General features: G+C 43.0%; 1 protein-coding gene across 1 annotated transcript; it reads left to right on the top strand.

The window, feature by feature from the left end:
• Positions 1-939: 939 nt before the first annotated feature.
• On the top strand, positions 940-24,259 carry fer1l6 (fer-1 like family member 6). Its single transcript, XM_070914004.1, has 45 exons — positions 940-1,025; positions 1,817-1,928; positions 2,128-2,182; positions 2,470-2,601; positions 2,736-2,798; positions 3,023-3,101; positions 3,365-3,521; positions 4,236-4,422; positions 5,062-5,163; positions 5,267-5,357; positions 5,527-5,644; positions 5,747-5,981; positions 6,297-6,405; positions 6,984-7,227; positions 8,141-8,261; positions 8,507-8,607; positions 9,732-9,834; positions 10,566-10,685; positions 10,811-10,963; positions 11,073-11,244; positions 11,657-11,781; positions 12,642-12,776; positions 12,897-13,046; positions 13,153-13,260; positions 13,665-13,727; positions 14,898-14,996; positions 15,092-15,317; positions 15,622-15,758; positions 15,853-15,975; positions 16,064-16,109; positions 16,813-16,857; positions 17,429-17,523; positions 17,844-17,972; positions 18,062-18,202; positions 18,979-19,106; positions 19,184-19,354; positions 19,634-19,788; positions 20,635-20,777; positions 21,144-21,232; positions 21,333-21,431; positions 21,608-21,728; positions 21,852-21,972; positions 22,125-22,282; positions 22,370-22,470; positions 23,371-24,259. The coding sequence occupies exons 1-45, from the start codon at positions 953-955 to the stop codon at positions 23,549-23,551; spliced, it is 5,616 nt and encodes a 1,871-aa protein (XP_070770105.1). The 5' UTR covers positions 940-952; the 3' UTR covers positions 23,552-24,259.
• Positions 24,260-24,356: the final 97 nt, after the last annotated feature.

Below are 24,356 nucleotides of genomic sequence, written 5' to 3'. Positions count from 1 at the left end.
GGTAGAGCGGGCTGATCACATGTGCTCGTGTCCTTGAGCAAGACACTGAACCCCAAATAGCGGAGGAGGCCAGCATCTTGCGTGGCAGCTCGGTCGCCATCGGTGCGTGAACGTGTGAATGAGACCTGATCTGTAAAGCTTTTTGGGAAGTGCCATATAAGTGAAGTCCATTTACCATTCATCTTTGTCCAACAAAGAAGACAAAGAAAGGTCTAATTGTTTGGCCCTTCTGTTCTAGGTTGACTGTTTTTTTCCACTACAAGGAAGTAACAGACTTTTTGTTGCTTTGTCATTTATGTCTTAAGTTTTGAGGTCTTTTCTTTTTTGGGCTAATTACAGAGATTTAAAAATGATGCGCAGAACACAAAACAGAGAAGATTTTTATTTGATTCATTTGTTTTATGCAACCAGCAGTGATTTTATTTTTAATCGCCCCTAAAATGATATAAATGGCACAACTCTGTCACATCATTAGGAAAACGTCAGCACGAGCACTAGTGAGCTGTGTTAGCTTCGAGTTAGCTAACAAGGTGGGTGGGTAGTGCAATATCACCCACAACACTGGGTGTGTGTTCAAATTGTTATTTTATTGAAAATGAAAACAAACGTATAGTCTATCTTCACTGGTAGAAGAACCACACGGCCTGTTCTGCGGCCATCTTCACCTCAGTCTGGCCTTCGGTCGGTAATAATCATGTTACATGTGAGTGATACCAGGTGAAAACTCGATGTCCTAGAACTGGGGGATGATGTTTAAAAAAGGCTATTGATCCTGCATTATTCACCCAACATGGATGTGTAAACCCTCAAACACATTCACAGCTAAATCAGGACTTCAACCTCATACTCATTGCTGCGTTACATATGAAGGTCATTTGTAGCAGATACGGTTGTAAATATGATTTGACTCATTGAAAAGTCTTCCTCTTCTGCGAGCAGAAAGGCCAAGTTGATGTTTGGCCTGAAAGTGAAGAAGAAGAAGAAAGTCAACACAGACCTGGTCCTGGCAAACAAGGGAGCTGTGGGTACGGCCTGGAAAACAAACACACACACACACACACACACACAATCTCACCATCTTGGTTGTATTTACAGTGTACAATTATCCCTGTCATATCACTGTGGGTGAGACTAACCCTTGTCAAACAGTCACATATTGAATACTGAAGAGTAATTATAGGCAATTTAGGTTTTCAAGGACAACACAGAACATCATTTATCACTGGAAATAATTGTGTCTGTTTACCTAGCGTGCTAATAAAGGTACTCTGAAATGATTTTAAGATCATTTTCTTCTGTGGTTTGAAATGTTTCTGCATCTAACAGGATGTAGGGGTGGGATTAAACAGTAGAACTAGAACTTTATTTTCAGACACCAAAATCCAGCCCTTCTTAAAAGACGACTGGCAACCGAGACCTCACACTGTTTGCCAAGATTTGTAATCATACAATCACTAACCTTTTCCACTATTTGGAAGTAGTTAGACGGGTATTTGAGATAATTTATATCAGGTTTTATTGACTTTATTTCTCTGTGTGTGGGCAGGTATTTGTAATGTTGTGGGGACTCGCCTTCCTTATGCGGTCAAAATTCAAGTCCCCATAACGTAAATCGTAAAATGTAAGGGTGAAGACTTGGTTTAAGGTTAGGGCAAGGTTAGGTCTAGGTCGAGGATAGGTTAAGGGTTAGTTTTAGGCACGTAGTGGGTTAGGGCAAGTCTCAAGGGAATGAATGTATGAATCAAGGTAATGTCCCCAAAAGTGATGGAAACACGACTGTGTGTGTGTGTGTGTGTGTGTGTGTGTGTGTGTGCAGACAGTGAGGTGGAGGTGCCTCCTGAAGCGTCTGCCCTGCTGGAGGGAGAAAACCCTGAGGATCAACCAGGAAGCTCTGGAGTCAGAACCAGAATAATACCAAACAACAAGAGGTATGAAATATACTCAATACACAACACACAGCATTAATGTGTACATCATTTTAATGTTGCAGCTGGGTTAGGTGGGGCTCATTTTAATCACCTTATATACTGCTGTGTAGTGTAATCTATAATAATATATAATATTTTGCTTGTTGATAATATTAAGTAATGTTTTGAGACACTGACCTGTGCAGTAAAACTTCCACAGGTCCAAGCTAAAGACTCGCATCCAGGACAGTGAAGGGAAACCACAGAGCTTCCAGGTAATAACATACAGAACACACAATTATGGACTGTATTTGAGTTATATATTACTTCAAATGTAAGATTAAACTTAAGCAATTATCAGGAGGGGTAGACAAAAAAATATTATACACAAGTAACTGACCATTTTAATGCATAAAGACAAAACCGCATACATTTGTGATGGACAAAGTTGATGGAATAAATGAAAATACATTTGCAATATAACAATAACAATACAAACGAAAGGATGTGTTCTGCAATATGAGTCTGTGCAGTAGTATGTAACTTCTTGTCTGTCCCATAGATTGCCATCAACATCACGGAGGCCAGGCAGCTGGTGGGAGAAAACATTGACCCCAGCGTGGTGATTGAGATCGGTGATGAGAAGAAACAGACTTCAGTCAAAGAAGGAACCAATGCTCCCTTTTACAATGAAGTAAGAATGAATTAGGACAACCTGAATAACCCAGTGATTTTTAGTCTCAGTCTATTTGTCGATGGTTAATCTTTTAAGCCCTCGTTCTTTATTGTCTCCCCCTTATTATTCTCCCCCTCTTTTCTTTCCCTCAGTATTTCGTGTTTGACTTCTTTGCCCATAAAGAGGTCTTCTTCGACAAAGTCATCAAGCTGACGGTGAGTAAAAAAACGGCAAACGAGTCATGTCTTACATTGTAAATGATCGATTCAAAAAGCCTACATGCTTATACTCATAGAAATTATGAGGTGTTCTTTGTCTGAATGTGTCATCTAGAGTCATACTCTATGATCTGAGTTTTGTTTGCATCCATGGTCTAGTGTTTTTGTGATGCTAGTTTCAAGCTTGTGCTCTGTCTCTTAATGTATCTTCCTCTCCCTAGGTGATGCACTCTAAAATGCTGAGGAGTTTCTGTGTTGGGTCCTTTAAGCTGGATGTGTGGACAGTCTACAAACAGCCAGGTAGCTCCCCTCTTTCTGACATGTTTCTTAATTTACCTAAAGAAGGTTTCAAAGTGATGTCAAAGCAATCTTTGAAAGCTAACGCCAACTTTCAACATTTTGTATTGATTTACCCTTTCCCCATAAAGTGTGGTGCAAAAGCCACTGGGACAGTCCTCTACTGGGGAAATGTTTTGGCACATTGATGATAATTCTTAAATGAGCTGGCAGCATTACTCATTTCATTCAGAGTTCACCCTTCTGTTTCTTTCTTGCTCGCTCAGGTCACCAGTTCCTCAATAAGTGGGCAATGCTGACCAATCCTGGTGACATTAGCACTGGGGTCAAAGGTTACGTCAAGTGTGACATCAGCGTCTCAGCGAAGGGGGACGCCATGCAGCCAGGACCAAAAGCGAGTGATGCTGAGGAGCAGATAGACAAGTATTATACCCATCTTTTTTTCTAAATGTTGTTTTGCAGTATCCCTTCCTTATCTGACCAGTAAGGTTTTCTGGGAAAGGTTACGGAAACAGGAACGATGTAGGAGAGGTGTGACGTGATAGTAGTTTTCAGGTAGAATGTGACATACAATGTCATCAGCACCTCCTAAACCCCTCAGTTTAAAATGTCCCACTGTCATTTTAAATTGTAAAAACCTAAAATCTAAGAATAATCTATAAATAATAATAATAACATATAAAATAATCTAAAAATCTCCAAAGATACCAAATATATCTGGCAGAAATTTGAAGAGATGTGTATAGTAAGATACAACAGGCATCTAGAAAATGTAATTTTATTTATATTAAATATTCTCCACTGAGAGGATGGTGCCTTCTTCTCCCTTTCTAATTTCTATGGTCATCGCATCTCTTTATATGCAGACGACACTCTGCTATTTTTAACTAAGATTTGACTAGTCAACCCTCTGCCTCTTGGAAGTACATACTTCTTTTTTGGGAGTACTCATGGTCCCCAGAGACCCGTGACCTTTTTGCCACGCCAACATTTTCACTTACACATGTGGTACATCTTACTGTAATTAGTTTTCTCTCAAGATGTTGCTGATAAACCAGGTTGTTTAAAGGGCCTTATGAATCGTTTTGAGCTGGGTTGAAATATCTTTGTGCATCGCTGTGATGTCCTTTTCCTCAGGAGCCTTCTAATACCAGAAGGGTTTCCCTCCGAGCGGCCCTGGGCTCGTTTCTGTGTGAAGGTGTATCGAGCTGAAGGCCTTCCACGGAACAACTCCAGCATCATGGCCAACGTCACCAAGGCCTTCATAGGGGACAACACAGCACTCATAGACCCATATGTAGTGGTCAGCTTCTTCAAAAAAGTGGTGGGTTGAATATCAACAACTAGCAGAGGACATTTTAATATATGTTCATTTAAAAACGAATAAGGACGCTGCTCTGAAGCTCACTGCAGTTTCTCAACATTTGACCAATTCTTAAGAGTAAGACAGCAGGTGTGTTTTTGTACAAAAGTTGTACAATATTTCAAATACAGAGGTGTGATTATTGACTCAAGATCAAGAAGTTCAAATTCCAAGTACCAAAAATGCATTTGTGGATATATCTCATATTTGCATTTGTGGATATATCTCATATCTCTAAACTAAATATGGTTTATAGTTGCAGACATGTCAGTTATTAAGGTTGGCGGTGTACTGTATATAAACATGACCTCAAAGACCAACAGTCATCACTCCTGAACTGTCCTGAGAAAAGATGAACTTATTGGTTTACAAAACCTAATCGATTTTGATGACGCTTTGCTCTTTTTTTCAAATATTAGCTCCAAAACTGTCTGACTGCTAAGTCCTCTAGTGCTGCCTCTTGAAAGGATCACATGGTTCCACATAGAAGGAGTTATTTCAGTCAGTCATGTTTAGTTTTTATGTCATGTTGAGAATGCAGTGTAAGTTGTTTTATGTACGTCTAAATCCATTTTTTATTCTCCTTAACTTGCATCTCAGGGTCGTACATCCACTCAGAAGTCCACAGCAGACCCGGTGTGGAATGAGCAGATCGTCTTCACGGAGATGTTTCCCCCTCTGTGTCAGAGACTGAAGATCCAGGTCTGGACATTATTATGTTGAAGGGGAAGGACTGATTTTCTGCCGATGTACATCATAAGACAAGTATAAATGTCACAGGATTCTGGCTTCTCTCTCCTCGTAGGTCTGGGATGAGGGAAGCATGAGTGATGTTGCCATAGGAACCCATTACTTTGACTTGAGACGCATCTCCAATGAACAGGATGGTGACAGAGGTAAGGAGAGATGAATGGAGGGATGGGAGCAGAGATGAAGTCATGAAGGAAGAGTTTCGGGAAAATAGAAACATACGGAGGAAAGACAGGAATCATAATCCAGGTGAATCCTTACTTGGCTCATGTTGAGTTTCTGACACATTCCCCATCGTATTCTCTCTTTCTCCAGGGTTTCTACCAACATTTGGTCCTGCTTGGATTAACCTGTACGGCTCTGCCCGAAACTTTTCATTAGGCGATGACACAGCGGAGCTGAATGAGGGCATCGGAGAGGGCGTGTCCTACAGGTCAATGTTAAAAGTTGATAATTATTCAAATATTTCTTATTACGAGAAAAACGGACAGATTAATGATTAACCAACAAACTGCCCGATCCTTGCTGGTGCCAGGGGTCGGGTTTACATGGAGCTGGCGGTGGAGATCCTAGCGGGAGGGACGGGTTCGGAGTCCAAGCTCAGCAGAATGATCAAACCTGTGAAGGATGCTAAAGCAGGGAAAGGCGGAGGGAAGGACGGCAAGACTCCTGCTGGAGGAGGAGCGGGAGGAGCAGCAGGAGGAGCTGCTGAAGATGACAAAGGAAAAGCTGTGGCAGCAGAGGTCCTGCCTGTGGAATCTCCTCCTGTGGTAGGAGGTTTTCTGTTAAAAATATCCTCAATGCCCCCCAACAGAGAAACACAGTGTGGTAATTTAACAATACTACATGGTTAGGTCAGACCAATTAGTTGGAGTTTGGTTCGGCAAGTGGCTATGTGAGACTACACCTTCATTACCACATACTTCTCCATGAAGGTACTGTGAAGAGGGCTGTTGGAAGCTGCACTGGGCCACAGAAAGTACAGCTGTTGCATAGAAATAAAACCTCATGTCCCGAAGGGATCATTACGGTTACAGCTTCCCCGACTGAATAAACAATGTGGTAAATCTGTTTCTGATGTCCAGCTGGATGCAGACAACAAGGAGAGATTCCTGCTGTTCGGGACGCTGTTTGAAGCCACCATGATTGACAGGAAGATCGGAGACAAGCCCATCAGCTTCGAGTTCTCCCTGGGTGAGTCGCCGAACTCACTGTTCTCACTTTTCTCTCTCCCTGTGTTTCTTTTAATAGAACATTAAAGTAATGAAATACGACAGTCATGTAACAACCGTCGTCTTCTGAGGAGCCTGTAATGTTCAGTCAGTAATACGTGTCGATGCAACTGTTAAGTCATTATTTGAGTAGTTTGCGTTGTTATTGTGTTGAATTTCAGGATTGCATTATATTTTAAAGTTACTTTGTCAACCCTGTATGTATCACTCAACCCAAAAATAAATTCACAGTAGCTTTAATTCCTAAAACAATGACATTTGATGGCATTGGTTTCTTTTCCAGTCCAATTTCTCACCCCTCCCCTTTCTCATTTAAGCACACAACTTATTGAGCTATATTATTTTTCTGTTGCAAGTTAATTAAGTTGCTCAAGTTATCTAATAATTGTAGTGGAGTAAAAAGTATATTTGCCTCTGAATTGTATTGGAGTAGAAATATAAAGTAGCAGAAAATGGAAAAAGTAAAGAGTATAAAGTACCTCAAATTTGCACTTAAGTACAGTCCTTGAGTAAATGTACTTAGTTACTTTCCTCCCTCAGGTAACTACGGTAATGTCCTGGAGCCTGCAGGGCAGCCCAACATCAACGTCCCCAGTCCTGCTGTCAGTCGGAGGAGAAGAGCGCTGGATGTCCCAGACATCAGTGACATGTCTGGCTCCTCTACTCTCAGCTCCCTCTCCACCTCCCCGTCCTCCCCCCTCCTACCCAGAGAGCCTCAGGACACGGCCTTGACCTCCAAGTCCAGCACTCCTCCGGAAAGACCGCTCATTGTCGAGGGAAACAAGTTGAGTCACACTGTTGGTTGATACTAAAGATACTGAATTTCACTTAATTTTCCAAGAATCTTTGGAGTCAGTTGCTACTACGTCCTTGAGTGTGAAAGTACATCCTTGACACAGTATTTTGACGAAGTCAAGGTCCACCTGCTAGCTTTTTCAGGTATTTTCAACCACATCTCAAGGTCTTCCCGGATTCCAGAGTTTGCTTGAACAAGCAATTTCCAGAGCTTTTAATCAACCTAGGAAGAGATGTAGTTGAGAGCTCTTGACCTGGGGTTAAGATTTTTTGCCATACATACCTCTTTTTTTATTTTTGTAAAAAACAACAACATTGAAATGTGTGTGATAATAAAATAATATAATAAACTTTATTTATGTAGCACCCATCAACATCTGGGAGCGTGTGTGCTACGGCTGTAAAGGATACTTGTTTTTTTTTCCCCTTCATAGAATCACAAGCAGAAAAAAGTCAGCAAAAGGACTCAGTACGTAGCATTATCTATAGGTTTGCTAACATCAGCCATCACAAGCTACTGGTCAAACCAGGGGTTTAGCAGCAAAACCCCTGAATGTGTCGAATGGAGAAAGGGCGCTTAATATTGCTTATACATTCAACTCTTCATTTTTTAAGAGAAAGATTGTGTTATTTCGTCTTTCAAAAGTTACATAATCTTGCACTAGAGTTCTCCAGCATGTAATAAATGGGACTAGCTGACTGCTGCCTGGAAGTAAGTCTACATATTTGATATTTATTATAAGTGGAAGAAAAAATCCGACTGTCTTTCAGTTCCTGCAAAGAGGAGGGTTTTTTTTTAGCTTACAGTATGTTGCCCTTCATTGTTCTCTAAAGTCTTCATTATGTGGATATGTGTGTGTGTGTGTGTGTGTGTGTGTGTGTCTATTTTTGTGTATGTTCAGGTACTACATGTATCTGCCTCTGGAGAAGCAGAAGCCGTGTATTAATGTGCTGAGTCACTGGGAGGACCGAACCTACCGACTCTACAACTCCAATATGTTGGAGAATATAGCTGTTCTGTTTGTATGTACACACACACACACACACACACACACACACACACACCATGTTTTTTTTCACATCAAATTTAGTCCGAATGTCAAATGGGATGTGTGTTATTGCCTCGATATGGGCGTTTGAAAAGTCCATTAAATGGCCAAAGAGTGTTTTTATAACGTCACTGTGACTCACCTGACGCAGGTTCTGGCTTTTAAAAACCTGATAGGCGTATGAACAGTTTCCACAGCCATAAAAATCTTGTCTTTCAGGAGGAGGGCGTGGCCAGTGCAGCCGAGCTCCACAGGAAGTCGGATCCAGGGGCGGAGCACATGCTCAAAATCATCCTCAAAGAATTCTGTATGGACGCCAGGTATTCAGACAATAATCGGAGCACGATACGACTGTTTGTGTCTCACAGGGGAAAGTTTTAACAGCATTGTTTTATATGGTGTTTGTTTATAAAAAAAAAATCAAATGGAAGACAAATGATAAACATTTAAGTTAAATTAGCTGTTGTTGTAATTGACCATTTTAAACAAATATCTGGTACACATATACAAAATACAAATATCTGGTTGAAGTACGTGTCAGTTTAAATAATACTGTATCAATACTGACGAATAAAGCGCCTGATTAGCTAATAATTACAAGTTTCGCATTCCACCGCCTTCCCCCTCCCCACTTCCAACACTGCATGTTTGGTCCCAAGTCCACCACTGAGAGGAAGGTGATCTTGAAGCTTTTGATGATGTATGTCTTGGCTAAAGTCAGATTTCCATAGACGTCCATAGCTACGCTGTAACTAACACTCACATTTCTCCTACCAGTTTCCAATGCAGCATTGAGCAGCATTAAATATTAAAAAAGAGAAAATGCTCAGTCATCCTATCCTTAACACACTTCTGGCAAAGCCATCTCCACTGCAAACCGTTTACGGTCATCGCTGTCATAAAGTGAATGAAAGATTGTCTGAACAACAGTCTCCCATTCAGCAGAGAGACAAAGCAAACCTTCCCATGGTCGCTCTAAATCACAAGGAGAATGAAAGAATGTAAACAAAATGACTGTGGGGGTGTATAACTAAACCATTATACAGCCTGATAATATACGATACACCTATCTAACGTTCCAGTGGTGCCAATGGGTGAAATCTGATGCCGAACTATAAATTATCAGGACCGCCTCACGCTGTGACGCACGACTATAAATCCTCTATAACTCTACTGTAGTCCGGGGGGGGGGAGTGTGGACAGATATGTGCTGCCTCTATGATACATGGTGTCACCAGCTGCTTCTTTCCACCTGCTAATGATGAGCTTCACTGGGATGGCGGTTCACAGGGAATGTCCTCCCCCCGAAATAACAACAGCGTGCATTGTCTCTTTAAACACTGGAAAGGACCTGCGGAGTATTTTAAAGTTTTTTTCTTACTCCTGCAGTAGTGATAGGAAGCCCAGGGCTGTCTGCCTGTGTTAAATGTGTGTCCTGTTGCAGGAGTTTCATAGCAGCAGCAGAGGCCAAGTTGAAGGCGGAGCTAAAGTCGAGCTACCTGACACAGCTGGACAAGAAACGCCTCACCATGTGTAAACAGGAACTGGTAGGAAAATCTGAGACGCACACACACACACACACACACAGAGACTGAAAACACTTCTTTAAATGAAAACAAGTCTGCTCAGTCCTGCAAGCCCAGACCCAATATTTTGTGGCCCATCAAGACCTTTTTGAGGTGTGAACTCACCAAAGAATGTAAACCAGAATCATGCTTCTCTGCTGGAAAAAGACTTTGACTAGTCGGTTTACCCGTTACATAAAACTTTTCTTTTCTCTGTTTTTACAATGCAGTGCATTCATGGACTTGTTATTATGCTGCCAGCATTGGTGGATTGTTTTTTAGTGGCAAATGCAAACTGTTTACAAAAAGTTTCCATATGTACAGCAGTTCATATAAAATGTGCTACGCCAAGCCTGACAGGCAGTGAGCATTTACACCAAAGATGTGCAGGAATCATGCATTACAACTGTGTGTGTATGTGTGGGCTTGTATTACTGACGTTGTGGGGACATACATCTGTTTACTCAGTCACATTGTGGGGACTCGCCCTCCTTTTGGAGACAAAGTGCAAATCCCCATAACATAAATCATTACATTTTAGGGTGAAGACTTGGTTTAAAGGTTAGGTTTAGGCAAGTAGTGGTTGTGGTTAGGATTAGGCCAAGTCTCCGGGAATGAATGTAAGCCAATGTAATGTCCTCTGAAGTGATGGAAACACAACTTTGTGTGTGTGTGTGTGTGTGTGCGTGTGTGTGTGCGTGTGTGTGTTGCAGGAGGCTATGATAGGGGAGGCCCAGTCATTGGGAGAGAGGAAGAGAAAAGCTGGTGGTGTGAAAGAAATGCTGCAGGACGCAACAAAACTCACACACAAACTACGCTTTCTTGTGGAGGAGGTACGGGACTCACCCTGTGTGTGTGTGTGTGTGTGTGTGTGTGTGTGTGTGTAAGACATTGCTGTTTTCTTTATTTACCTTGTTCGTACTAACTTTTCTTATACGCACGCCTTCACACACCGCAGCCCCAGCACACAGTGCCCGACGTCTTTGTGTGGTTGCTGAGCAACAACAAGCGCGTTGCGTGCGCTCGGATCCGAGCCAGAGACCTGCTGTTCTCCAGCAGCCAGGAGGCCCGAGGAATCCTCTGTGGCAAGATCATAACACTGTTTCTAAAGGTGAACACACACACACACACACACACACACACACACAAGTACTTTCCAACGGAGGAAGTCTGGCAGAGAAAGACTGATTATGTGTGTTTGTGTGTGTGTGTGTGCGCAGCCTCCAGGGAAGCGTGTTGCAGGCTTGTCAGTCCAAGCAAAGCTGGACGTGTATCTGTGGTATGGAAGCTGGTCAGACTCCATCCACATGCTGGATGACCTGCCTGCAGGATTCAGTCCGGCCACAGGGGGCGCTGACGCCAGCTGCCCTCCATCACACCTGCTCTGCACAGGTGACAGACAGATTATTACAACCCCCTTCATTTCTGTGGTTATTCTTTGAATTTCACGCATTTCGAAAGACAGTACTCACTGTTCTTAGCTTCTTTTTGACCACTGACTGGAAACAGGAGGTCAGTATCGACAAAATAACTTAAAACACCAAACCTAATTCTGCTTTTAGTATTTGCTTCTGGTATTTAGATGTCTGGATATTACAATATACAGGAAGGGTCCTGGTTTACCTTCAAATCCGTAACATCACAGTTACATTAGTTTCCAAATCACTTACGCTAGATACCACTAATGGTCAGTGAACAAATCTGTTTTTGTGATGTGGGTTAACTGATGCTTTAAAGTCACCATAAACTGCATGTTGTGTGCGTGTGTGTGTGTGTGTGTGTGTGTGTGTGTGTGTGTCTACAGGGAAGCATCAGTTCCAGCTGAGGTGCCACATGTATCAGGCTCGCGGTCTGATCGCTGCCGACAACTCCGGCCTGTCTGACCCTTTTGCTCGAGTCACCTATCTGTCAAACAGCCAAACCACCAATGTAGGTCCATGAAGTGTCTCTGGTGATGCTGGTCTAGCTGCCTGCGTCGGAGGCGTAGTTTGTGCCTTCCATGTAGTCATTTTTATTTTAGACTTTTACATGGATGATTACACTCAGATAAAGAAATAACCCATGTGTAAAATCTAAAAACTACAGAACAACATGCAGCATATTTCCATACATCTAGATTCTTCTGCCGCAACAAAAAAATGTTGCTTCAGTGCACGGTGAAGAAGTATTTTGCTTGTTTTACAAAGACAGTCACTGGAGATCACATGATTCTTTGTTTTGAGTTCGGGACTGGTGATACGGCTTGTGGGAAAGGTCCAAATGCTGCTTCACTGTAGCTCTGGAGGAAACGCTGTATGATTTGTCGTGACATAAGGATTATAGACATAATATCAAAAACATGTGGCAGGTTGCATAATAAGTTTTGTTGGCAGCAATCAGGACTAAAGAGAACGAGTCCCTCCAGAGACACTCAGTGGCTACATGTATGTTTATCATTGCGGCCGTAGATAGCGGTGTTGTTGTGCTGCACTGCATTATACTGAGAGCCTCAATATAGTGCATTAGATTGTACAGGTGTACCTGATAAAGTGGCCACTGAGTGTACATGAATCTGTATTAATATGATTGGATGTTGTTAGTCAGCTGGTAGCCAATTAGCTCATGCAAACCTAACCTTTTTGAGATGGGACTTTATTGTTAGCAGTTGCTAATTGTTAATGGGTTGTGTTGTACTCTTGCAATCTAGTGTTATTGCTTCATACTGTGAATAGGTTTGTGTCTCCTGAGCTGCTGCTGTGCAGGTCTGATTTGTTTATTTGTGTGTGTGTGTGTGTGTGTGTCGCGGTCAGGTGATCAGTCAGACTCTCAGTCCGACATGGAATCAGTGTTTGCCGATGAGCCGCCTGCTGCTGAGTGGAGATCTGCAGCACATCCAGCAGGAGCCGCCTCGCATTCTCATCGAGGTGTACGACGACGACGCTCTGGTAAAGCTATGCACATGGACTGATTGATAGATTAATGAAGTCATGGGTTTAATCACTGTCTCAGATATTTTGCTGCTGACACTTTGAGTTGAACTTGCGACCTCCTCCCTCCGACGTCAGGGTAAGGCGGAGTATCTGGGGGCCACGGTGGCGGTGCCTGAGGTTCGGTTGTCCTCTGACCCCTACACGCCTCCAACCCTGCAGTACAGCCCGCTGCACTGCGGCAGCCAGCCGGGGGGAGAGCTGCTGGCTGCATTTGAACTGCTGCAGGTCAGCCACAGACAATAACCATTCGTTTTTTTCCATCACGATGAAGAGCTAAGAATGTAAAATGAAGCACTAATAATGACGCAGCACCGGCGTGATGTCCGTGTAGGTCCCAGAGTCTGGAGAGCAGAGTCTGCCGGCGTTAGAGGAAGAGGAGGGAGGCATCTACACGGTTCCAGCCAACATCAGACCCGTCCTCAGCACCTACAGGCTGGAGGTTTGGCTGCCTGCATGTGTGTGTGTGTATGTGTGTGTGTGTGTTTTAGGACACTACTTAGGCTTAACCCCGTTTTTAAAGATTTTCTCTTTTGTTTCATTTGGTAAATACGGCAACATCCATAAAAAACACAGAAAATGAAGTTGTTCCGTCATTGGATGGCTCTCACTCATTTATTATGATATAATTTCACTTTAGGAGAAACATGTTTTCCTCTTGAGAAGCTGACATGTTTTTATCCATGACATTGGAGTGGGGATTTCTGTTGGTTTTTTTTCTTTCAACATAACCAACAATAACCTAACACCATAACCTAACCGAGCACTTAACTCTAACAAACCTTTGTGTGTGTGTGTGTGTGTGTGTGTGTGTGTGTGTGTGTGTGTGTGTGTTCTCTACATCAGGTCTTATTCTGGGGTCTGAGGGAGCTGAAGAAGGTTCAGTTCCTGTCTGTGGATCGCCCACAGGTACACACACACACACACACACACACACGCACACGCACACATACTAACAAACATGAGTTCAGCTTCCACATTTTATGCCAACAAGAGAGGTAAGTCATCAATTCTTTCCAGATATCATGTTTCTGTTGTTTCTTTAAAATAAAAGTCTTGGCTTCCATTCAGTAAGATTTTTAAAAAGTCACAGTCATTTTTTCCCTTTCAAAACACAACTTTCATTCAATGTCCTTTGTAGTGGACATCAGGACTTACTAACCAGGCCAGGGAAGGCCTGTGTAGATGAGCAGGTGACTCCGTTCACAGGCCGGCGTCCTGTACGGCAGTTTGTGCCTGGGAAACCAAACCCCACAGGACTGAAAGTATTTGTCCTTGCCAGTCCCAATGGTCTGGTACTGGATTTTGAGGTTTACAAGGGCAAGAATACGTTCACTGACCAGCAACTTGGAATCGGAGGGAATGCAGCCAATTTTTAGAATTTTTTAAAAGAAATCCACTCAAAAATGAATTCAGTATCATAAAATTACATCATTGCGTTCTGTATGAAGCAAGTCCCGATGTCCACTGCAAGGGACAGTCAATAAGAAAATGAATAAACAATGTTTTTTGAAAAGAAAAATTGTTGCAACATGTTTCTTTCAACCACAATACTTAAATTATCATTTAAAAAAGCAAAACCTTCACTGCAGGTGGAGGTGAAGTGATCTCCAAACTCTTTAAAATCCATGTCTCTGCTTTCACCCTTTTTTTTAAAAAAAAAATAATAATAGTAATAATACTAATAATCTTTATTTGTATAGTACCTTTCATACAAAACATGCAGCTCAAAGTGCTTCACATTTAAAAAGAAATAAACAGATTCGATTAAAAAGTGGTACAACTGTGTGTTGTCTTTATTTAGTCGAATATGTGCTCCTTTCTGACTGTAGGACTCAAACATAGCGTCAGGTCAAGTCAAGACAATGCTATTCCTACAGCCCAATATCACTAATCACAAATTTGCCTCAAGGGGCTTTACAATCTGTGCAGCGTACGACACCCTCTGTCCTTAGAGCCTCGGTTCTTTGTTTTCTACTTACTGTGTTTATTGTTATGCACTAAACCTACTCGTCAATAAACAAATAATCATCTGGAGAACGTGATGTAAAAACAGATGGTGAAACTCTCTTCCTCTAGGTCTTCATAGAGTGTGCAGGTAAAACACTGCGTTCCTCCGTCATTCAGAAGTACAAGTCCAACCCAAACTTCACCACTCTGGTTGATGCCATAGAGCTGGTGAGACAGCATGGAAAAACATTCTCAACACAGCCAATGTTACTATTGTGGACTATTTTAACATGTAAGTTCTTCTCTATTCCGCCGTCCTTCAGGAGTTACCAGAGAACGAACACCTCCACCCTCCTCTCAGTATCACTGTGGTCGATTGGCGGGCCTTTGGTCGCAGCACGTTGGTTGGAAACCACATTATCAACAACCTCAAGGACTTCAAATACACTCCACCCCCGGCCCTGCCTGCTCCCATACAGACACACAAACCCCCCAAGCTCTCATACGCCGCTGGACCTGAACTGACTCCGGAGCCACAAAGCACTGAGGGTAATAAGTGTGTGTGTGTGTGTGTGTGTGTGTGTGTGGCCAATGCATTCATTTAATATGAACTCTTAAACTGAAAAAAATGTTCTCAACCGCTCAGAGCGATTCAATATTGAAATCACTTACTGTTCACATGGCTGAAAGCTCTGGAAAATGTCCAGTTTGGTCAATATTCCCATTGCAATAATAAGAAAATGATGATGATGATGATGATACAGGATACAAATATGATTAATTGATCCTCCAGTCCACTATGTTGATTGATCTTGTCCCATATGAAGATTTATCGGTGTCTCTCGTCCAATAGGACTGTCCCAGCCCGCTGGAGAGACCAGTTCAACTGTAGCACTGACAAATCAGGACTTCCTGATCACTGTGGAGGATGAAGCCCGGCCCCCGGCCCCGGCCCCACCCACCCCTAAGAAAGTGCCCAGGAAGACAAGGGTGAAAGTTTCTGCATTAACAACAACATAAATAGCTACGTTCTTCCGGATCGCTCTCTGACTATTCTTTGCATGCGTGTATATTTAAAATCCAGGACAGCAGGACAAAGAGCACTCGAGGTCGATCCACCAAGCGGAGGAGGCGGACCATCGCTGACGAGTCAGCAGAGTCTGTCATCGACTGGTGGTCCAAATACTACGCATCTGTAGAGAAACAGGTGGCACTGATCGTTGGGTTTTGTTGCAGAGGGTCTTTAAAATGTGTTAAAAAAAAAACACAAATATGTTCATGTGTTTGCGTTCCAGGCCAAGCAGAAGGGCGACGCTCCATTCCCTCAGGTCTTTGAAAAAAGTAAGAACTCCTCTGGTGTGACATCATGCCTCTGTCAGTCATGTTGAAGGTGCCCTCACCTGAATCTGCGGCTCCTCTCGGCTTTATGAAGCTTCACAGTGCGTTTCAGCTCATTGTTTATCTGTCCGGCTGCAACTTTACTGTTTTTTCACTCTCATGGCGACATTTTCAGTTGTTTTCAGTGAAAAGGCTCTTAAAAAGCCACTGAACACGACCTACTTAGCACCAAGCAGCGGACGGACACAGTTAGAGGCGAGCTGCTGAACATAGCGGAGCATTTAGCAGCTAAAGAGACAGATATTTCCCTCAGGAGGTGGAGGAGACCAGAATCAGAGCTAGAAGAGAGAGAATATTATATTTAAATAAAAATCAGTTGGTGCAGATTCACAGTGTACACAACCAACGCTAGTGAGTGAACCCCCACAGAAGGTAGTATAAGCTCCACTCCTCACTACATGTTGGCTGTGGTGCACACTTTTGTTGTTTGACAACAAAAAAGGGTGAAGAAGAAGAGATTTAATCTTATTGTCCAGCATTATCTCACCAGTAATTGTGATCAGCGAAATATTTACAGCGAGTTGTTTTCACCAGTGATTCCATCAATTTAGGTCTAATATGAATATTGCTCAACTGGTCTTGGGAAGAGCTGTCCCGTTATATTTTTTTTTGCCCTGACTCGAACACACATTGTTGTGCGTTGCAGCGTCTCCGTACAGCAGCTTGCTCAGCGATGGAATAAACTCCTTGGGTAAGGACAAAGACATGCAGCTAAAAAAAAAAGATGTGTCATTAAGGGACATGGAGCATTTTCAAGGAGGCTGTGGGAGCTGGCTGTATCTTACTGGTTTCTGTGGTACAACCCTGTAGATAGATAGATGTTTCTGGCTAGTTCAGAGTGTCACACGGCTGATGTACTGGATGTGCCACTGTTACCCTCCAGCTTCCGCTTCTGTTTGCACACTTTAAAGCAGTGGCTAAGTGGTGGTGGCCACTTTACTGGGTGTACAACTGTATTGATCCCTCTGGATTTCATTCTGGAGGGATCAGTGCGGTGTTCTTTATTGCATCAGGTGGGCTGCATTCGAAAGATTTGCGACATATTCTTCTGAAAGGACGGACGGCAATAAACTGTTTATACGCACACGGGGAACTCTTTCATCTTTTGTGTCTCTTCTGGTGGAGATGAAGGCAACTTAAATCACAGACGTCGCTGAGTTTCTTAAGTTACTGAAAAAAAAAAAAAACTGGCTGAATTTTTTGTTTTTGTTTCCGCTGTGCTTCGTGTCAGTGTTTGAACTGTGTCACGTTTGTTCCATCAGTCAGCCAGCTGGATGGAGACAAGAAGAAGAAACAGAAAGGAAAAGGAACCCCGGAGCCAAGCCTGGGTCTACCTACTAAATTAGCCACACTTAAGGTACTCCAATAAGATCACGGCAGACGCTCCGACGAGATGTTCACAATGAAAGAGTAGCTGTAATTTTGCAGTTTGCAGAAAGTTTGTTGCATTTGGTAAAAATATATATTTTGAACTCATTTTTCAACAAACCCAATATCTTTTTACAAACTCACGCTGCATTTCATGAATTTATAACAACCGAGATCTGAGCGGAGCGTGTGATCCTCCATCCTGCATCTATTTACTGTCTTAGAGAGAAAGAGAACAACATATCTTGGTATTGATGTATGTCAGAGAGAGAGAGGTTCACTGGACTGATGCTGACAGTTTCCCTGCAGCTGTACAACAAGGAGCTGGAGGCAGAGTTTGGGCCTTTTGATGACTGGGTGAACACATATGAGCTGTTCAGAGGGAAAGCCAATGAGGAAGAGGGGGCGACTGAGGAGAGATTCGTTGGAAAATTCAAGGTGAGACAATTAGGTTGAATGTCCTCACCGGGTTCCACTTTCGGAACCACTATTGATCTAATCCACTATGTGCATATGCTCCTCTGCAGGGACGATTCTGCCTGTATAAACTGGCCGAGGATGAAGAGGAGGACTGGGACGAAGCCGCTGACACTGGGCACTTCAGAGTCAACAGGGGGATCCCTCCCAACGGCCCGGTCCAAGTCCTCATACGGGTTTACATCGTCTCTGTGCGTCCTCATTTCTAATGATCTAATGATGAGGGTTAAAGTGTTTAATATGAATGTGGTCACGATCCCAAAACAGCACTTAAGACTGAATGCACACGCACAGCTGTTGGGAGCATCTCAGCATAACTGTCCATAAATAATAATAATAATAATAATAACTTTTATTTTACATATAAGAGGCAGACAAAGCAAATGAATGCAGGCAGTGTTGATACATTCATTTTAAAGTAACTAGGCTGTATTAAAGTTGTCTGAAATGCCATCAAGAATCAAACAAATTACAAAATGGAGGCCTTTTTTGTTCCCAAAAGTATTTCTGAATAAATTGTGCGTTTCGTCAACAGTCAAAGCTTCCGGTTTGCTGCATTTTACTGGCTTAAAGTATCCGAAAACAAACCGAATGCACTGTGATCAGTTTACCGGGCAGATGTCGCCCTTTAAGCATGAATCAGGAGCTTGTCTCCGATCAAAAAGTCACCACATTAGATAAAGTCAAGGCCGTTTCATTTTTAAGTCCCTTCTTTGTGAGAAAAGCGGTATATTACGGAATAACATGAACTCATCCTCCTCCACGCTTCTTGTGTTTTTGATTTTGTAATTTGTCAGGTGACCTCACTGAGCCCCCGTTACTGGCAGATCGGATCATATTAACGGAGGCACACATGCAAATTCCACACATGGGGTTTAAATCCAGAACCCTGTCACTTGTGTGAGACTAAACTTAAACCATCGTGCTTTATCATATCATCATGTGATGCTCCCTCCTCTCTCCCCAGGCGTCTAACCTGCACCCGGCCGACCAGGACGGGAAGGCGGACCCTTACATTGTTCTTCGGCTCGGCAAGAACGAAATCAAAGACAGAGACAACTACGTCCCTAAACAGCTGAATCCCGTGTTTGGAAGGTACGTGGCTACGTCTCACCCCTTTGTTTGAAAGCACTCGTGACACGGAACTTTTCAAGCTGTTTCTCTTCTTCCAGATCTTTCGAGATGCAGGCGACATTTCCTCAGGAGTCTCTGCTGTCGGTGGTGATCTACGACCATGACTTGGTGGGAGGGGACGACCTGATAGGAGAGACTCGCATTGACCTGGAGAACCGATTCTACAGCCGACACAGGGCCACCTGTGGAATCCCTACTGAGTACAGCCTGTAAGTCTGGCCGTCCTTCAGCTCAGTTATGTGTCCACTGGGTTCATTTAGGTAAATTATCATCCTGCTGGTTGGAGTAACCCTTACTTCATACCTACTGCATCTCTGAGCTCGTATTTGTTGAACAGCTGTCATTTTTATCTAAAAAAACCCCCCCAAAAAAACAAGTTCGATTAAAGCAGGAAAGACGTGTTTGGAGAAACCTTTCTGAAGCTTCCGCTAAAACCTTATAACCTGTGTAATAACCACAGTTATAACAAGTGGCTGTTTGTCTGTCAGTGACGGTTATAACGCCTGGAGAGACTGTCTGAAGCCGTCAGAGCTGCTGTCGAAGCTGTGCAGAGAGAGCGGCCTGGACGGCCCTCACTTCAGACCGGGACGCATCACTGTGGCTGACAAGGTTTTCACTGGCAAGACGCTCTTCATGGACGAAGGTAAAGACTGGACACCTACACGCTGAAAACTCTTCAATCTGTGACGCTTGAATTTATGCACACCATGTAAACCTTTAATTAATGGTTTATAACTCACTATAAGGCAGTTGCGAGCAGATTAAAAGACATTTTAGGTGTTTATTAGTGTGTAGCATTTGTCAACAATTGTAACTTCTCCCATGAAAACACATTTTATTATTATATATATCAATAAATACATTATTCTGTGAAAACTGTTTTACTACATTGTCATTCATTATCTGTTTTCTGATTATACACCGGCCCACAGGAGGAGTTATAGTTGTGGACATTAATAACACATATCTGCTTACCACTACATAATCGGGTGTTATAAACTCATTTATTAAATAATAACTTTATAATAATAACTTTGTTTATATAGCACCTTTACAAACAGAGTTTACAAAGTGCTTTGACAAACAACGCAGGTTACTCAAAAAGCAATATAACAGGAAGCCAAACAAAAGCAAGACAAAATGAATCAATTAAATACAAACAGATAAAAACAATACAAAGACGAACGCTAAGTGTTTCTATACTGCCTATAAATAAAGGGGAGTTTAAGTGAAGTTGATCATATGCAGGCACACAGTGACATCTAAAGTCCTGGTCAGTGTGGGATTACAAGATGTCACTGAACTGGGATTTTCCCACAGAAGCATTTTAATATGCTGTGTGGTTTTTAGATCGGGTGAATCTTTAGTGTTTTATGATGCTGCAGTTCAGGTGTGTGTGTGTGTGTATGTTAATTCTGAGCCTAACTGGTGACAACAGCAGTCAATCTTTAATGTTAGTTTTTGATAATAATCCTGCGGTGTGTCTCAGACCAGCCGGTGGAGTCCTATGAACACTTGTCTCTGAAGATCCTGCACCGCTGGGCGGAGATCCAAGCTGTGGAATGCAAGCTGGTACCAGAACACATCGAGACCAGAACTCTGTTCAACAAGGCTCGGCCCGGCATGGACCAGGTACTTTTAACATTATCGATCGTTATCAAAGTGGTTTTTTTATCAGACTCGCAGATCCTGCTTCAAAATAAGAGCAGGCGTTTATATGCCACCAAGCTTTTTATATGTTCCACCAGCCTCAAATCTTTAAAGATTAAAAGCATAATTTCAAATGTAATCTGATTTATAAACTGCACAAAGTATATGTCTTTATCCTCACACCAATAAGAGTGGTGTCCAAAATATATTTATAGGATGTAGTATAAGAAATAGTAGAATAGACTTATCATTACTTCCCAAGTCACTGCCACTAGAGTAGAAGCACCTTTTCAGCACTAATACAAGACAAGAAACAGTTTCTGATTCTGCTCGTGTGTGTGTGTGTAGGGTCAAGTCCAGATGTGGGTAGACATGTTTCCCATGGACTTACCTCATCCGGGACCTTCAGTGGACATTTCACCTCGAAAACCAAAAGGGTGAGACCACCAGAAGGCCAATCTTTTAAAGTCTTGACAAAACAACATTTGTTTTTGAAACCGTAACACCCTTAATGTGTGTGTGTGTGTGTGTGTTCAGGTACGAGCTGCGTATCATCATCTGGAACACAGAAGATGTGATTCTGGAGGACAGCAACTTCCTGACCGGTCAACAGTCCAGTGATATCTACATCAAGGGGTGACTACAGGCTCCTCTCTGTTCCAAATGCAGACGTTAGACAGCCTTGCTTTTAGTTTGCTTATTCTAGACAGAGCACGTATTTTCTCGTTCAAAAATAAGTTCTCAGCCTGCTTTTCCCTCCCGCTTACACCCAGACTGCATGTCTTGACTTGACTTTCCGTCTTTCTCTGCAGGTGGCTGAAAGGTTTAGAGGACGACCGACAGGAGACGGACGTCCACTACAACTCTCTGACCGGAGAAGGAAACTTCAACTGGCGCTTTGTGTTTCCCTTCAGCTACCTGCCGGCTGAGAAGGTCCTGACTCACAGACCCGGCTGAAATGATCATGACCTGGAATCCCCAGCAGCTCCAGCTGTTGTGCTGATGTAGAGAAATTAACTGCAATGAACTTCCTCTCTCTCTCTCTCTCTCTCACAGGTGATAGTGGTGAGGAAGAGAGAGAGCATTTTCTCTCTGGATAAAACAGAGCAGAAGCTTCCTGCCATCCTCAGTCTGCAGGTCTGGGACTTTGAGACGCTCTCCTCTGACGACTTCCTCGGTGTGTGTGTGTGCGACCGCTTCCCCATGTGTTTCTTTGTATTTGTATATTTGACTGATTAAGTGTGTGTGTGTGTGTGTGTGTGTGTGTGTGTGTGTGTGTGTGTGTGTGTGTGTGTGTGTGTGTGTGTGTGTGTGTGTGTGTGTGTGTAGGCACACTGGAGTTGGACCTCCATGGTTTCCCTCGGGGGGCGAAGACGGCAAAGTCATGCAAGGCGGACATGTTGACGGACCGGACAGAGAGAATCTCCATCTTCCAGCAGAAGAGAGCAAGAGGCTGGTGGCCCTTCAGCAAGTCTGGCGAGCTGACGGTCCGTACGCAGACACACACAAACCAAGTCATACAGCCTGGCAGACACTTTGACTGACAGGTGTGTCGTGTGCTCTGAATCCGTCAGGGGAAAGTGGAGGCGGAGTTCCATCTCGTGACGGCTGAGGAGGCGGAGAAGATTCCTGTTGGCCGAGCCCGCAAGGAGCCAGAGCCGCTGCCGAAACCAAAGTAAGAGCAGCCAAACTCGGGAGTCTGGCAGGACTCTCTAAACAAAATCAGATGTGGTGTGTGTTCTCTCTGCGGAGGTGTGTGTTCCTTCAACAGAGTAAACGTCAGAGGTGGGAGCTCATGAGGCACAGTGGCACAAAACAAACTGCTTTGACTCTGAAAGTGCACCCTCCTCATGACATTGTTGACCTGTTGCGGTAACCAGTGCGCACTGCAGTGCTTTTGTTTTCGGTTGCAAACCTGCAGTTTGTCCTGGAGACACAGCTGTATGATTTTGTTTCAGGTAGCTTTTAAATGAATACTCTGACATTTTGGTAGATTTGTTAAGATTGTTTGTATTTTTACTTGCAGTTAGACAAGAACAATATCATGTATGTAGGTTAAAGGGATGGTTTGACATTTTGTGAAATACACTTTGCTATACGTTTGCTTTCTTGCCAAGTTGGATCAGAAGATCCTTCTACTTGCACTTATTAACATGTTATATCTCTTTGTTTAATCTGTGCAAAAGCCATGGCGTAAAAACGGCAATTTGTGGTTTTACTGGGTGTTATGTGACTATTTCTTGGCCGAACACAGTGACTTCACCAGAGTTTTCATTGGTTGCAAAACAAAGTTAACAAAGTTACTGCCAACAACCAAGACCCCCGTAACCCCTGTAAAAAGTCTTTATGCTAAGCTAAGCTTCTATAGCCATACATTTACAGTACAGACATGAGTGGTATCGATCCTCTCATCAAACTGTCGGCAAGAAATCAAATAAGCATATTTACCAAAATGTCAAACTATTCCTCGTAAGTTGTTTTTGTCAGAATTATCCAAAACACTTTTAATTATGCTGTTAAAACAGACCAATGCTGCTAAATGCACTTTTCTCCTCTCTTCATCCCCCTCCCCCAGTCGTCCAGACACCTCCTTCTCATGGTTCGTCAATCCCTTCAAGTGTTTCTTCCACTTGGTGTGGCGAAGCTACAAGAAGTACATCATCATCGCCCTGATCCTGCTCATCACAGTGCTCTTCCTCGCCCTGCTGTTCTACACGCTGCCAGGAGCCATTTCTCAGAAGATAGTCAATGGATAACACACACACACACACACACACACACACACACACACACACCTGGAATATGTTCACACTGAACATCTGTGGAGTATTTATGGCTATGACTTTTAGATGATGCCCCCTCCTGCCTGGCAACAATGACAGCTCCTCCAAAAGTGACAGAGAAACCGGTATATCCCTGTGCAAGTACGTGTTCATGGCCCATCAATAGAAAAGAATGGGCTTGGGCGCCATAGGGGCGTTGTAAAGTATAGACCAACTAGCACATTGATTTTTGGTCTTTTCATGGGAATACCAAAAATCGAACATATCGCCAGCTTTAGCCTTCAAAGTGTAGGTTCTGATTTTTTCGAGTCTATCAAAATACAATACTTGCATGCCAAATGTACACTGAAAGAGTTATTGATCACTGCAATTTATCTTCCTTTCCATACCGGCCATGAGGAGATCCCGTTGTTGTGCCACGGAACAGTGTAACACAATCTACTGTCCCTCTTCTGTTCAGCCAAAGCTACTATGAGACTCCAGCGTGAGTGGGTATTTTCCAAATTTACAGCGTAGTCATGCTACGAAGGAACTGCTTTACAGTCAGTACGAAGAGGAGGGATGATTACAGCGACCAGTAACTCTTTCCACATACTGTAGTGTTGACTTGTTGAAAAATCTGAATCTATGCTGATCTGTTGGGGAGGAGTCAAGCTTTGTTCGAATAAAAGTTCAACCCTGTGCTTATTTTAGCTGCATTTGTTACACTTCTCAGGTCACGTCTTTGTGTCCTCACCAGCGTCTCGTACACATTTCAGCTCCGCGACAAGGTGCACTT

This window comes from Enoplosus armatus, chromosome 11 (genome assembly GCF_043641665.1).
Source record: "Enoplosus armatus isolate fEnoArm2 chromosome 11, fEnoArm2.hap1, whole genome shotgun sequence".
Lineage (NCBI taxonomy): Eukaryota > Metazoa > Chordata > Actinopteri > Centrarchiformes > Enoplosidae > Enoplosus > Enoplosus armatus.
Note: the sequence above shows the minus strand (reverse complement) of the source record. Positions and strands in the feature narration are given on the sequence as shown.

Coding starts and splice junctions, on each gene's coding strand:
- fer1l6 (XM_070914004.1), top strand. CDS start 953: ATGTTTGGCCTGAAAGTGAAGAAGAAGAAGAAAGTCAACACAGACCTG. Junction 17,973..18,061: donor GATTCGTTGGAAAATTCAAG/GTGAGACAATTA, acceptor GCTCCTCTGCAG/GGACGATTCTGCCTGTATAA. Junction 19,355..19,633: donor ATCCCTACTGAGTACAGCCT/GTAAGTCTGGCC, acceptor TTTGTCTGTCAG/TGACGGTTATAACGCCTGGA.